A 12,794-nucleotide genomic window follows, 5' to 3' on the forward strand; every position below is an offset into this window, starting at 1 on the left:
AATACTCCTGTTTCCTTGAGTGAATTTTTTACCCTTAGGATTAAGGATAGCTTTATTAGCTAGATTCAACTTTTTCCAAAAGGGACCTCATCCCTCCCAGCTGTAATCAGATGGCAAGAGATGGTTAATTTTCAAGTTCAGCTTTGCAAAAATTGTTTTCCCTGATCACTCTCTTCCTGAGCTGTCCTTCCCCTACTCCTTACTTTTCCCAAGCTCAGATACCTGGGCTAAGGCATTAGGCTATTATCAGCCTTAGACAACTCCCCCATAATTAGTCTGGACCTAGAGTCCTAAGAAAATGAATTCTAAGGGAATGTAGGAAAAATAATATTTCATTCATTTTAGAGATACTGTTTGTTTTTTGTTATACATGTGCTCATTTATTTTAGGCCCTGGCATATACTTGTTTTCTTTGCTCTTAATACAGAAGATCTTTGGAAGGAAAGGAAAATGAATTATCTTTCTTTTGAGTCCCACCTGAGATTACTCTTGGCTCTCAGTGTGGTTGCCCTTTTACCCATCCCCTTTTCTCTCAGTTCTTGTCTATCTTGATGTCCCCTGGCCTTGTTGTCTGTCTTTTGGGTAGTGGTAGAAGACAAAGTCAAGCCTTCCTTTCACAAACTGATGCCCTTCCCCTTTCTCTGAATGCAGGTCCAGAGGAGGAGATTGAAGAGCTGTGTGAACAAGCAGTGTGAGATGGGACGGGCTCCAGCTCAAGGCCTTCAACAATGTGCCCTGGATGACTTGGCACCAAGCCCAGCTCAGAATCCCTGCTTCCCTCCCCCTCTAAGAGAAGAAAGGGACTCAGTGAACACCCTTTCTTTGGCCATACTCAAAAGTGCCAGTATAGGGGAGAGGGATGATGATGTTAAGAGAGTGCTTGCCCATATCCATGGTTTGTTTCCTGTTCTTTGCTCTGGGATGATGACATCTACAAATTGGTCCTAACTGAGATCTGCAGCATTGAGAAGTCAGTGCCTAGCAGGGCTTCTAGCTGCTGCTTTTATGAGCCTGGCTCTCTTCCAGGTTAAATCTTCTGAAGACAGCCATGCTGAGGGGTAACTTCTGGACTATTTTCCTACTCTATCCATAGCCCACTATGGCTCAGATGGTTTCATTCCCCACTTAAATTCAGAGTCCTAGGGAACATCATAGTTGTGCTGGATTAGATATATGTGTACAAACAGCCATCTGACCCTTTCCTTCTGCTGTACCCCAAAATCAACTTTTATTTACTATTTTTATTAGAGAAAAGGGTGGTGGGGAGGGGATGATAGGTTTATCAAGGGACAACTAGGATTGAAAGGATCCTTGCCTTTGCCCTTAAACTTATACACTGAGTTATCCAAGCCTTCCTACACCTGTGGTATCCACTATATTAAGCCACAAGATATGCCCTGGAAAGGGCCCAATATGTTTTAAGCCAGGACATAGCATCATGTCCCCTAAATCACTCAGTGTCCTTAGGGTGGATTCATAGGGTCTTGAGGGACATGCACCAAAGCAGTCCAAGCCTAGTCCTTAACTTGGCCTTCAGAATCTCTCATTGTTGCAGAAGTGATTCCTGGGCAAGTTACTTAACCTCATTGGACCTGTTTTGCCATCTGAAGTAGGAGGCAGGATTTGCACTCCATGACCTCTAAGATTCCTTCCAGCTCTGAATCCATGACCACACTTCTAAAGCTACCTCACAGTAGCTCTCATCAGAATTTCCCTACCTTTTCCTACCCCTGTAGGCCATATAAGGCATTGGTGTAGGGAAAAGAGGCAATTCATCTGAGTGGACAGTGATAAAAGCAGAAAAAGGAAGACTTTACCAGAGCAGAGAGAGGAGACTGAGGTTTTTCAGTCCTAAGACCAAAGCTGAAGAGAGTACAGGAAGGAGGAAGACGGGATTATAGGATCCATGAGGCATGGAGGTTCAGCTCTGCAATGTGAATCATACAAGGGAAGAGTGGGGGTGGAACAGAAAGTTAATGGTGGGGGGCTAGAGAGACCTCTTTAAAACGGTACACACTTCAGCCTTGTACCACTCCTCTCAGGCACTATTTGGAACAGGAATGTGGGGGAAGTGGGAATAACTCTCCATGGAAGTTCTAGGAACTGGTGGGGAGAAGCAGCATCTCAGAACCCACCTGGTTATATCTGAACCAGACTCGGAAAGATGCTTGAATCAGGCACTATGTTGAGAAATGTATTTATTTACTAATATATTTATCCACATAACAGGTCTGGGTTTGTTTTTGTTCTGTAACGTCACCTTTCAAGGTCATCAACAAAAATTATTTCTGATGTCTGGGAGGCTAGGAAAGAGTGAGGCAGTAGAACTGAATGCAAGAGCTGTTGTTATATATCCCCTCACCCTCAGAGGCATGGAAGATTCCTAGATTAGGAGGAGTCAAGATCTGGATAGAAAGCTGAGTCATGACTCAGCTTGGGGTAAATCAAATTGTCTGCTTTCAACTGTGAAATGGGTGAGGGGAGGAGCTTTAAACATCATGGGTTCTTTAGATAAAAGTGAGACAGTTGGAAGTAAGGAATTTAAAAAATGTCATAATAAGAATTCTTACAAATGTTCTAATTTAGGGGGCAGCTGGGTAGCTCGGTAGATTGAAAGCCAGGCCCAGAAGGGTTCAAATTTGCCCTCAAGACACTTCCTAGCTGTGTGACTCTGGGCAAGGATTCTAAAATGGAAGGTAAAGGTTATTAAAAAAACAAAACAAAAACAACTATGTACAGCTTTAGTACATACACTTTTTACATCCTGAAAAAGCCACAGATGGATAAGCCAATTTTGACTTTTTTTCTATATTTCACAGCAAGATGGTACTTGGCCAGATAGGAGAGTCAGTTGACAAACAGTAGTCCATGTACTAGATATATGCTAAGATGTGGGGCTACAAAGAAAGGCAAAAACTCCAGGACACATTCTAGCATAGGAACAATATGAAGAAAACCATGTACACACTGGATACATACACATATATTCACACACACACACAAAGGTGAGATTTTAGCATAGGAGTCGGTGAATATCTAGAGAGAGGGCGCAACCTGTGCCAGGAATAAGAAGGCCGCGGGGGAGTTAAGTGCAAATGTTTGAAGACTATAAAAGTAGGAAGGCGCCACCAACGTAGAGGGCTCATATATTTGATACAAGTGGGAGCCTGGGATGGAGTAGGGGTTTTTTCTGAATGGAGAACGGACTGGGGAGATGCAAGAGGTCTGGAGGCAGAAACGACCAGCAGGGGGGGCAGCTGGGTAGCCCAGTGGATTGAAAGCCAGGCCTAGAGATGGGAGGTCCTGGGTTCAAATCCGACCTCTGACTCTTCCCAGCTGTTTGACCCTGGGAAAGTCACTTGACCCCTACTGCCCACCCTTACCACTCGTCCACTTAGGAGCCAATACACAGAAGTTAAGGGTTTAAAAAACAAAACAAAAAAAACGACCAGCAGACCACTGCAATAGGCCATATGGCCAGGACGGTGGGAAGGGGCCTTAGGAAAGAGGTAAACCCAGGAACGATGGCGAGGAGGCGGGTCTGTATGACTGCGAAGGTGGTGGTGCCCGAGAAGAGGGCGAATTTGGGTAAAACGTGAAAGGGTCGTCAATTGCAGTTGTCCAATAGGAAAGGAATAACGCTCGTTTTCCCATTCTGTATATAAAGGTAATGCTTGGTAGGGTCCTAGAGGGTTGAGATTCATCAAAAATGAACTGCTCTCACGGGAGTTGTTTCCTCCCGACGGCCCTGCCAGGAGGTGGCGCAATTGTCGATCTCGGGCTCTGGGTGGTAACACGTCCGGCTAAGAGCTCACGCCGCAAGTGTCGAGGCATCGGTTTTTTTTTTTTTTAATTTCGTGTTGACCCAAATCCCAGGAGGAATTTAAAGTTTGAATTCAAAATTTCGAGATAATCATGTGTGGGGAGCAATTAGGAGGTCGGAACCCATCTAGGCCTCTCGCACCAGCCCAGACGAGAAGGGGCGGGGCCTGCGGGACAGCGCGCAGAGGACGGGTTCCGTTTCCTGAGACGAAGCAGCAGCGTCTCCCGCGCGCTCAGGCCCCACGAGATTTCAGCCGACCGCCATTTCCGCCCAACTCGCCCCCGCGCGCCTGATCCTGGGAGGCCGGGTTCGGGCCCCAAGCCAGGTGTCAACCTGGCCCCGCCTTCTCGGCGGGAGAGACCATCTCGCGGCTATCTGAGGGGGGCAGGAAGAATGTAGAAGACGGAAGTTCCGGTACGGGGGTACGCCCTCGCCGGAAGTTGTTGGTCTTCGGAGTAGGCCAGAGGATTACTTCCGGCACAGTATGGGGACTGCCACTCTCAGGAATTTTTGCGGCTTTGGTTGGTGAGGGCTATTTTGGCTCCAGGAGGCGGCGGCGATGGCTTTAGAAACCGTTCCCAAGGATTTGCGGCATCTGCGAGCTTGCCTTCTTTGTTCCTTGGTCAAGGTACCGGGTCGTTTGTAAAGGAGTGTTTGTAAAGGAGGCTGGATGGGAGGGGGAAGGGAAAGAAGGAACCAAGGGAAGAAAAAAATACAAGCTTTTTTCCCCGACGTGAAAAGATTTTCACAGTTAAATCCGTCAAATGCTCTTGGTTAGCGCCAACTATGTGCCAGGCACTGTGCTAAGCAATTGGCGATACAAAGGTTCACAAACCACCAGTCTCTGCTCTCAAGGAACTAGTGCACAGTCAAGTAGTGGAGACAATAAATAGCTGCGTAAAATACAGAGTAAAGTGGAGAAGTAGAGGGAAGGCTTCAGCATTAAGAGGGATTGGGAAAGATTAATTGCAAAAGATGAGACTTTAGCTGGGACTTGAAGGAAACCAAAATGGGCAGAAGTCATAAATGAGGAAGGAATTCATTCCGGGTTTGAGGGGCAGCCAGTGAAAATACCTGGAGTTTTGGAACGTTGTCACTCGATTGAAGAGGATGTGGGAGTGAGTGAGGTATAAGAAGCCTGGAAGGTCAGGAGGTGACTAGGTTACAAAGGGATTTGAAGGCTAATCAGGGAATGTTATGTTTGATTCTGGAGGTGATAGAGTTACTAGTATTTATCACCCAAGGGCTGTGACATCAGGTAGTTTGACAACTGAATGGAAGATGAACTGGAGTAAGGAAAGACTCAGGGAAGAACAAACATCAGGGTATCACCAGTAGTCCAGGCTGAGGTGATAAGGAATACCCCAGTGTAATAGCAGTGTCCGAGGAAAGGAAGCAGTTTATAGGAGAAATGTTATAAAAGTAGAAACTGGACTTGCCAAATGATTGCATATGGGAAGTGGGAGTGAAGAGTTGAGATTGATGCCCATTTTGCCAGCCTGAGTGACTGAGATTATTGGTGGAGCCTTCAGTGATAATAGGAAAATTAGGAAGAGAAGAGTACATAGGGGAAAAATCAAGCTCAATTCAGCTTTCTACATCTATGTACTTAAAGCACAGGTCCAGTTACTTTGCTTCCCTGCTCAAGAAGTTTCTAGGGATCAAGTATAAACTTTCTTTTTGGTATTTCAAACCCTGTGCAAACTGATGACACATCCACCTCAAGCACTACATTACAAACAAACTATTGCAGTTTGCTCTTCCTTGGATGCAGAACTGCCCCTCCCTCTGCCTTTGCACAGTCTCAGGGACCCCCAGTGATGATGGGTCATACTTGTAAACATATGTCCCAAAGGAATGTGAACTCTTTGAAGATGGATTTAAATTTTTTGCTTTTTATTTATCTTCGTTATCTCAATTACCTAGTAAAGTTACTTGAACACAGTAAATGATTAGTTCCATTAAACAGTAACTCATTAGGTACAGACCACTTTTCTGGGGTACGTGCAAAGCTTGGATAAAGTCAATTCCTGCTTTCTTGGAATTTATAGCCTAGTGGGGGAATTAAAACATAGCAAACCATGATTCACAGCATTACAGTATAAGTGCATTAGAAAAGTACAAACAGCAGCCTAAGTTCTGAGGATTAGGGTCAGAAGATTTCATGGAGGAGGTGGCAACTGAATTGTGCTTCAGGATATAGGTGTGAATTCAGTAGGTCAAGATGGAGATTTCAGTCTCAGGAGAGGGACACTTTGGGATAGACAGAATAATCTAATTTTGTTGGAATATGGGATGGAGTAAGTTAAAAAGAGTAAGTAGTAGTATGGAGACAGGGAAGTGAAATAGAGAAGGAAAAGGATAGAGGGCTAGAATATTGGATTGCAGTGCCTTGAGCTGACAGCGATGCTCGGTGAAGGGCTAAGGGTATGACAGAAGGATCCTGATGGAGAAAGTGGTAGGAGGGTGAGTTTAAGTGATGAAGGGATGGACTGGAGCTGAAGAAAACTGGGTACTCTAAGAAATGGGATAAGGAAAGATAGAGCTTGAGGGCTATTTAAGTTAAACCTTGGGAATGAAGGAACAAGTACTAAGAGGTTGAAGTTGAAAGTGGGTAGGATTTGGAGAATTTAACACAGGGCCTACATTCCTTGCGTACAGTAGTGGGAGAAGATCTACCTTTTTTAGCTGAACCTACTGACTGCATCCTTTTTATGTTTCTTTAGACTATAGACCAATTTGAGTATGATGGCTGTGATAATTGCGACTCATACCTACAGATGAAAGGTAACCGAGAGATGGTATATGACTGTACAAGCTCTTCTTTTGATGGGTAAGTAGTTTCCTCTCTTTTCCCACTCTTGCTCTAACCAGCATGGTAAGTAAAGTCAGCAGGACCCAAGGATAACCTATATTAGGGAAGGAGAGAAGTCACATACAATCTTTCAAGGGAAATCTGAGATGTGACTTTGGAAGGGTTGTTACTTTCTCATTTTTAGTGAAGGGTTCTCCTTTTGTTTAAAAAAAAAAAGGTAACAGTGTAATATTTCACCATGTACTCAGCTAGTGTCTCTGGAGATTAGGGAATAATAAAAAAAGTAAGCTCCAGGGTCTGGACCCAGAGAACAGAGGACTAACTTTTCAGAAGGAGCATTTTGATTTTCATCTAAACTGGGCAAGTGTTGGGCTAATTCAGAGCCTGATTGTTTCTCCAGGGTGAAACTGCCTCTTCTGTGTTAAAAGATAAGATAAAAAAGGAGGAAATAGCCATGTTAACTGGCAAGTCCACTATTTTCCCTTCAGTATCTGTGAATGATACTTTATTCTTTACTCCTCTCATTTGTCATTCCTTTTCCTAGGGTTATTTTATCTAAGTATTTCCCCAAACTTTTATCCTGATTCTTTTTATCATTTTCTTTTGACCTAGACTAGTTTAACATTCCCTAATCTCCAAAGACACCAGCTGACCCTAGTGAAATATTATATTGTTACCCTGTTCTATTTTTTTTAAATAATTGAAGGAAATGCTAAAATTCAGATAGGGAATAGCAGAAATAAAGATGTATTTTTTCTATCCATATTTATAAACCCTATGAAATCTACTCAGGAACTTCTTGGAGAAAATAGATTGGGGAGGAGGTGGGGGGACAAGGGGAGCCTATACTCCAGACATCCAGAAACAAGAAGAATAAAGGCAGGTTTTAGGAATTGTCCAAAATTGTCCTAGTTGACAGGATTTGTAGGGCACTTGTAAGGGAAATAAGTCTAAAATAAGATAATATAAGACTACAAAGATAGGCTGATGCCAACTGGTAGACTGTGTCTTGTAGACCAGTGGGAACTATTGGGAAATTTCTTTTGTTTTTTGTTCCAAGGCAGAAGAGCTGTAAGGGCAAGACAAAGGGGGTGCTCAGGGTCACACAGCTAGGAACTGTCTACAGCCACATTTGAACCCAGGACCTCCTCTCTCTAAGCCTGGCTTTCAATCCACGGTGCCACCTAGCTGCCCCTCCACTGGGAGTTGTTAAACTGTAAAGTTGTTAGGGTATGCTGCAGGGAGAATATTGTGGCAGGCATGTTGCAGGATGAATAGAAAGGAGAGTGTAGGAAAAAAGAGAGTACAGAGACTGGGAGTGTGAAGGCTGTAATTTGGGGGCTGTTGTGAAAGTTTAGGTGTAAGACAGATAATAAATCCCTTTCTTAGGGTAGTGGCATTTGGAATAAAAAAATTTCTGGAGACATTTTGAGAACTTGGTGGACGGATATAGAGGGAATGACAGTAAGCTGGAATCTTTAAGAGAAAAGACTCAAAGACAATCCTAAAGTTTCCAACTTGAATGACTGGGAGGATACTATTGATAGAAATGAGGAAGTCATTTTTTTAAAAAAGCTGATTTGTGAGAATACTGTAGACAAGGAAGGCAACCCTTCCTTAGAAGCTCTAGGCTTAGTGTTCACATTAGCTGTGAACAGTGGCACTTGAGTCCTACACTGGCTGCCCATCTCTAAGAATAACCTATTCCCCACAATAAGAAGGTTCTTAACTTGGAACTTCTAAACTTTTTTTTTAATATCAATAACTGAATTTGTAATCCATCGTATTTTATTTTGGACATTTGAAAACATCCTTGGAAGGTTCTTAGATGGAAGGAGTGGGAGAGTCTATAGACTTTACGATAGGCAATCTAGGGACTGCCAGAGGATTTCATGACACAAAATAGGTGAAGAACCCCAGCCCTGAGGGATCTTCAGAATAGGAAATGTGTCTGGCACCAGTGAGGTAGTGACTAGGACAGTTTGTAGTGACCTACCTAGGATTGTGTAAAGGTAAAATAAAAATGATTATAGAGACTCTCAAGGTTTTCTTGTGACTTCTATCTGCCTAGCAAAGAGAAACTCAGGGTACCCTTCTCATTTATAGGATCATTGCAATGATGAGCCCGGAGGACAGCTGGGTTTCTAAATGGCAGCGAGTCAGTGAGTATCTCCTTCCCTTATTCCTATCAGCAGTGTGTATTTCAGATCCTTCCCCCTCCATCCCTGTTTGTCAAGAAGGGAAGACAGTTCTGTTGTTCTTAATCCTGGGTTCCATCAGGATGGCAGTGGAGCTTAGGTTGAAGGAAAGTATAGCAACCAACTTTTCCTTCAGCCCAGAATTGAAGCTCTCTTCAGTAGTAGCCCAAGTCCTTCTGGACTTCTTTGTAGTCTTATCTGTCTCCTTTCATCTTTTTTAGGTACCTTCAAGCCTGGAGTTTATGCAGTGTCTGTCACTGGCCGCCTGCCTCAAGGTATGCCTAATTGTCCCTCAGTGTTATCCACTCCAAATTCATGAAGCATCCATCTGGACTGGTACTTTTGTAGCAAGCTGTATGAATAAGATTCATTCCTTTCTTATTGATAATGACTTCAGAGGAGTTTACCTGGAGCCTGACCCTCTCTACCCTCCATTTGACCCTCTCTACCCTCCATTCTTTTATCTAAAATGTTCTTGCTTTCTTGTTGTGTCCATTAACTTTTCACAGAGTGTTCTCTTCCCTTGTTGCAGGAATTGTTCGGGAGCTGAAGAGCCGAGGTGTGGTCTACAAATCCAGAGACACAGCAATAAAGACTTAGTGCCTTTGACCCCTTCATTGCTGAGGTTTTGGCTGGAGAATTGCTGGGATACTACTGATTTTCTTGCCTATCTTCAAGCCTTTGAGTGATGTCAAAGAGCAAGACTAATTGACTACAGGGACATTCAATTCTGGGTTGTTGAAAGAGGGTTGAATTTAGAAGATTATGAAAATGTTGAGGGGAGGATGCTGCTTATCTGATCATGAGTGCTAGACTGTTGTGTTGTGTATGGGTCAGAGGATAATAAAAAAATGTAAACAGTTCAAGTAAGAAACTTTCTCAAGTTTTTTGGTTCAAACCTCCTCTTATTCAGCTATGGATAGGGGCCACATTCTTAACCTTGTTCACATCTTTTTGGAGTTTTATCAGGCTCCCTTAAATGATTGCTGACCATTTTAGTCTTCATCCAGAATATTTTGACTTATACTTCATTGGAAGTTCTTGTAACTCCTGCTTATCCTACTGACCTATTTGTGGTCATCTTTTAGTCCTGACCCTAAGAATTCCAGTGATAGAATTAAATATTCCACTGCCTAAGTCTAGAATAGCAGTGAAAAATCAGAGTGATAAAGTGTCAAAGAGTGATACCTAAAGTATATTGGGAGAGGGTTTTAAGAAAGGCCATTGGCTACCTTCCTTTTTCTCTCCCCCTTTTTTCTTTCCCTCTCCAGAGGACCAGGTTCACATCCTGGCTCCTCTTTTACCAATTGTGTAATTTTTGGACAAGTCATACTACCTCTTTCCCAGTTCTTTAAATGAAAAATGATGGGGTTGTCCTTGATGGCTTCTATGTCCCTCCCAGTTCTAAAATTATCATCTTCTCTAATAGTTCTCCTCTCCTTATTTTTCTTCCTATTAGTCATTGCCAAAAAGGATATGTAACCTTCTAGAATTGGGGATAGGTCTAAGTGGCACCCTGAATCCAATTTAAATCCAAGAACCTGAATCCAGACCTTATCTGCTAAAGCAGGGGTTGGCAACCTTTTTGGCTGTGAGAGCTATAAATGCCACATTTTTTAAAATGTAATTTTGTGAGAGCCGTAAAGTGCTCACTGCACGATCCTGTAACAGCGCCTGAAAAAAAAATGACTGTGACTCCTGCAGAAAGAGCCATACGTTGCTGACCCCTGTGCTAAAGGTTTGAGAGGTGTGTGCCCACAGGGGGTTGCTGAGTCATTTTGACTTCATTCCCTTTGAAGTTTGAGAGCTTGATTGGAATCCAAAGGAACTTGAATCCAGTTCAGGCAGCTTTCCATTTCTGTCTGCTATACTCTAATCTCAATAATTCCAGGTGGCAACTTCAAAAAGTTCTTGGGGATTATCCTTATTGGAAACTAATTCTTATCAGACCTTGCCCTGGAGTCTGACCACAGCCCCTCTTTCCTCAGCTTTTACTAGCTAATGAGGAAAAGATAAGAATCAGATCATTGATAGAGTACTACTACTGTAATATCTAGTATAGAGCTAGGACTTCTACTGAGAACCCATAACTAACTTTAGGAGATTAAGGGCAAACTCAGACTATGGTAACCTAACTCCTACCCAGCTGCCAGTTTGAAGGACTTGCCTATTAGCCAGCTTCATCTAGTTTCTAGGCTCATCTCGCCCTCCTAGGAAGCTATTCCTGCCCACTGGCAGCTGAACCAGAGGCTGGGTAATGATTGTTAGAAAAACAGTGAGCCTTACTTAACATTCATTTCCTTTCATCATCTTATTGCTCATATTGTGCTTATTTTGTCCCTCTATCCCACTCTCAGGAACTTGAAAAGATCTCGAAGCTTTAAACCAGCCAGTGCCACCTGCTGGCCTTGTAGCTGCCTCATAAGAGTGGTTCTTGGGATTGAATAGACGGTTGGGCAGACCCCCAACCTCCTTAGGATGTTATCCCTCTCCCATTAGAGTGTTTCCGATGACGTTAACTGTTGCTGAAGTTGAGGTAGTCTTACCATTCGATGGCTTTGGACTGATGAAACCACAGTGTTGAAAGGCCTTATCTAGTAAAGGCTCAAGAGATATGTAGCCTGTTGGCCACCTGGGGCTGCTAATGAGTCAGTTTGCCTTCCTATGCTGCTAACACCCTTTGAAGTTCTACAGCCTGAAGCAGAAGAAAGGCCAGACCAGATAGTGTCCTCACTGGGGAAAGGCTTGCCCTGATGGCTCCTGTTCATACGGCCCCAAATGGAGGGTTCTCCCTTGATCTCTGAGAAGTTGAGGGTCTGCTTTAGTATGGTGCTTCCCAAACTGGTGGGCTAAAAGGACTTTTTTTTTTTTTTTAAGGCAAAAAAAACATGACAAGCTACTATGAATTCACATCAGCATTTTTTTTTAATTTATTTTTATTGTCACACAAAACACACTTCCCTTTTGGTCATTGTTGTAAGTGTACATTTATACATAACCAACCCCCCCCCCCCAATAAAGCCATGAATGCACTGATTTTGAAAGATGAGCCCAACAGGTAGGTAGCATTCCCCATCATGTCTTTCAGGATTGTCCCAGATCGTTGCACTGATTAACGTCTGTTTTGAAAATAAGTTCTACAAGGCACATGTATACTGCTAGTGGAACTAAGAATTGGTATAATTGCTGAGAAGCAATTTAGGATTATGCCCAGAAAGTGACTGAAATAGCCATACCTTTAGATCCAGAGATCCTGTTGCTAGGTATCCTGAGGAGGCCAACGATAAAAAAGAAGGGCCCTATGTAGGCTCCAAAATGTTTCTAGCAGCACCTTTTTGTAGTAGCAAAGAACTGGAAATTTGGGTTTCCGTTATGAAGTTGTTTAACTAGTTAGGGCATGAACCAAATATTATGAACTTGGGAAAGCAGAGACCTGAAAACTACACAATAGCTATAACAATGTAAATGGGAAAACAATGAATTCTGTGAAAAGAAATGGTGGGAGCCCTGCCTCCTTTGTACAAGTGAAGGAGATGGTTGGGGATGCCTGCATATAATGTCAGACTTTGAGTCTTGATATTAGTTGATATTATTGATCTCTCCTTCCCCTTTTTGAGATAGTTCTTTTGGAGTGGGGGACTGGGGTTGGGGAAGGGGAGGAGAACTGTGCTTCGGGTTCAGATGTCACTTCTGATGCTATTTGTGTAACTGGGTGCCATTGAAACTCAGCCTCAGTTTCCCTATATATAAAGGACTAAGCTACCAAGATCTGGTCCCTTCCATCTCTAGATCTCTGATTGTATGGTACTATAAATACATTGGCAAACGTAGGTGATGGACAAAGAAGATGCAAGTAAAATTTAGAATTAAAAAATTAATTTTACATGTATAAGACTTTCAATCTAGAGGCGTAGGTACTCTTGCTTATTTTACTGAGTTAAGCTGCACATCTTACTAG

The 12,794-nt window shown here is 43.0% G+C and overlaps 2 protein-coding genes across 2 annotated transcripts in view; both read left to right on the forward strand.

Moving 5' to 3' along the window:
* Nucleotides 1-2,211, forward strand: part of RNF43 (ring finger protein 43) — a 100,439-nt gene extending 98,228 nt beyond the window's left edge. The window contains exon 9 of the mRNA XM_044671726.1: nt 652-2,211. Within this exon, the coding sequence (XP_044527661.1) occupies nt 652-695 (44 nt within the window). The 3' untranslated portion in view covers nt 696-2,211. The remainder of the gene's footprint in view (nt 1-651) is intronic.
* Nucleotides 2,212-4,258: 2,047 nt separating this feature from the next.
* SUPT4H1 (SPT4 homolog, DSIF elongation factor subunit) lies at nt 4,259-9,706 on the forward strand. Its single transcript, XM_044671925.1, has 5 exons — nt 4,259-4,451; nt 6,550-6,656; nt 8,745-8,800; nt 9,058-9,111; nt 9,369-9,706. Exons 1-5 carry the CDS (start codon nt 4,383-4,385, stop codon nt 9,434-9,436), a joined length of 354 nt encoding a protein of 117 aa, XP_044527860.1. The 5' UTR covers nt 4,259-4,382; the 3' UTR covers nt 9,437-9,706.
* The last annotated feature ends 3,088 nt before the right edge of the window (nt 9,707-12,794 follow it).

The sequence above is a fragment of the Gracilinanus agilis genome, chromosome 4 (genome assembly GCF_016433145.1).
Source record: "Gracilinanus agilis isolate LMUSP501 chromosome 4, AgileGrace, whole genome shotgun sequence".
Lineage (NCBI taxonomy): Eukaryota > Metazoa > Chordata > Mammalia > Didelphimorphia > Didelphidae > Gracilinanus > Gracilinanus agilis.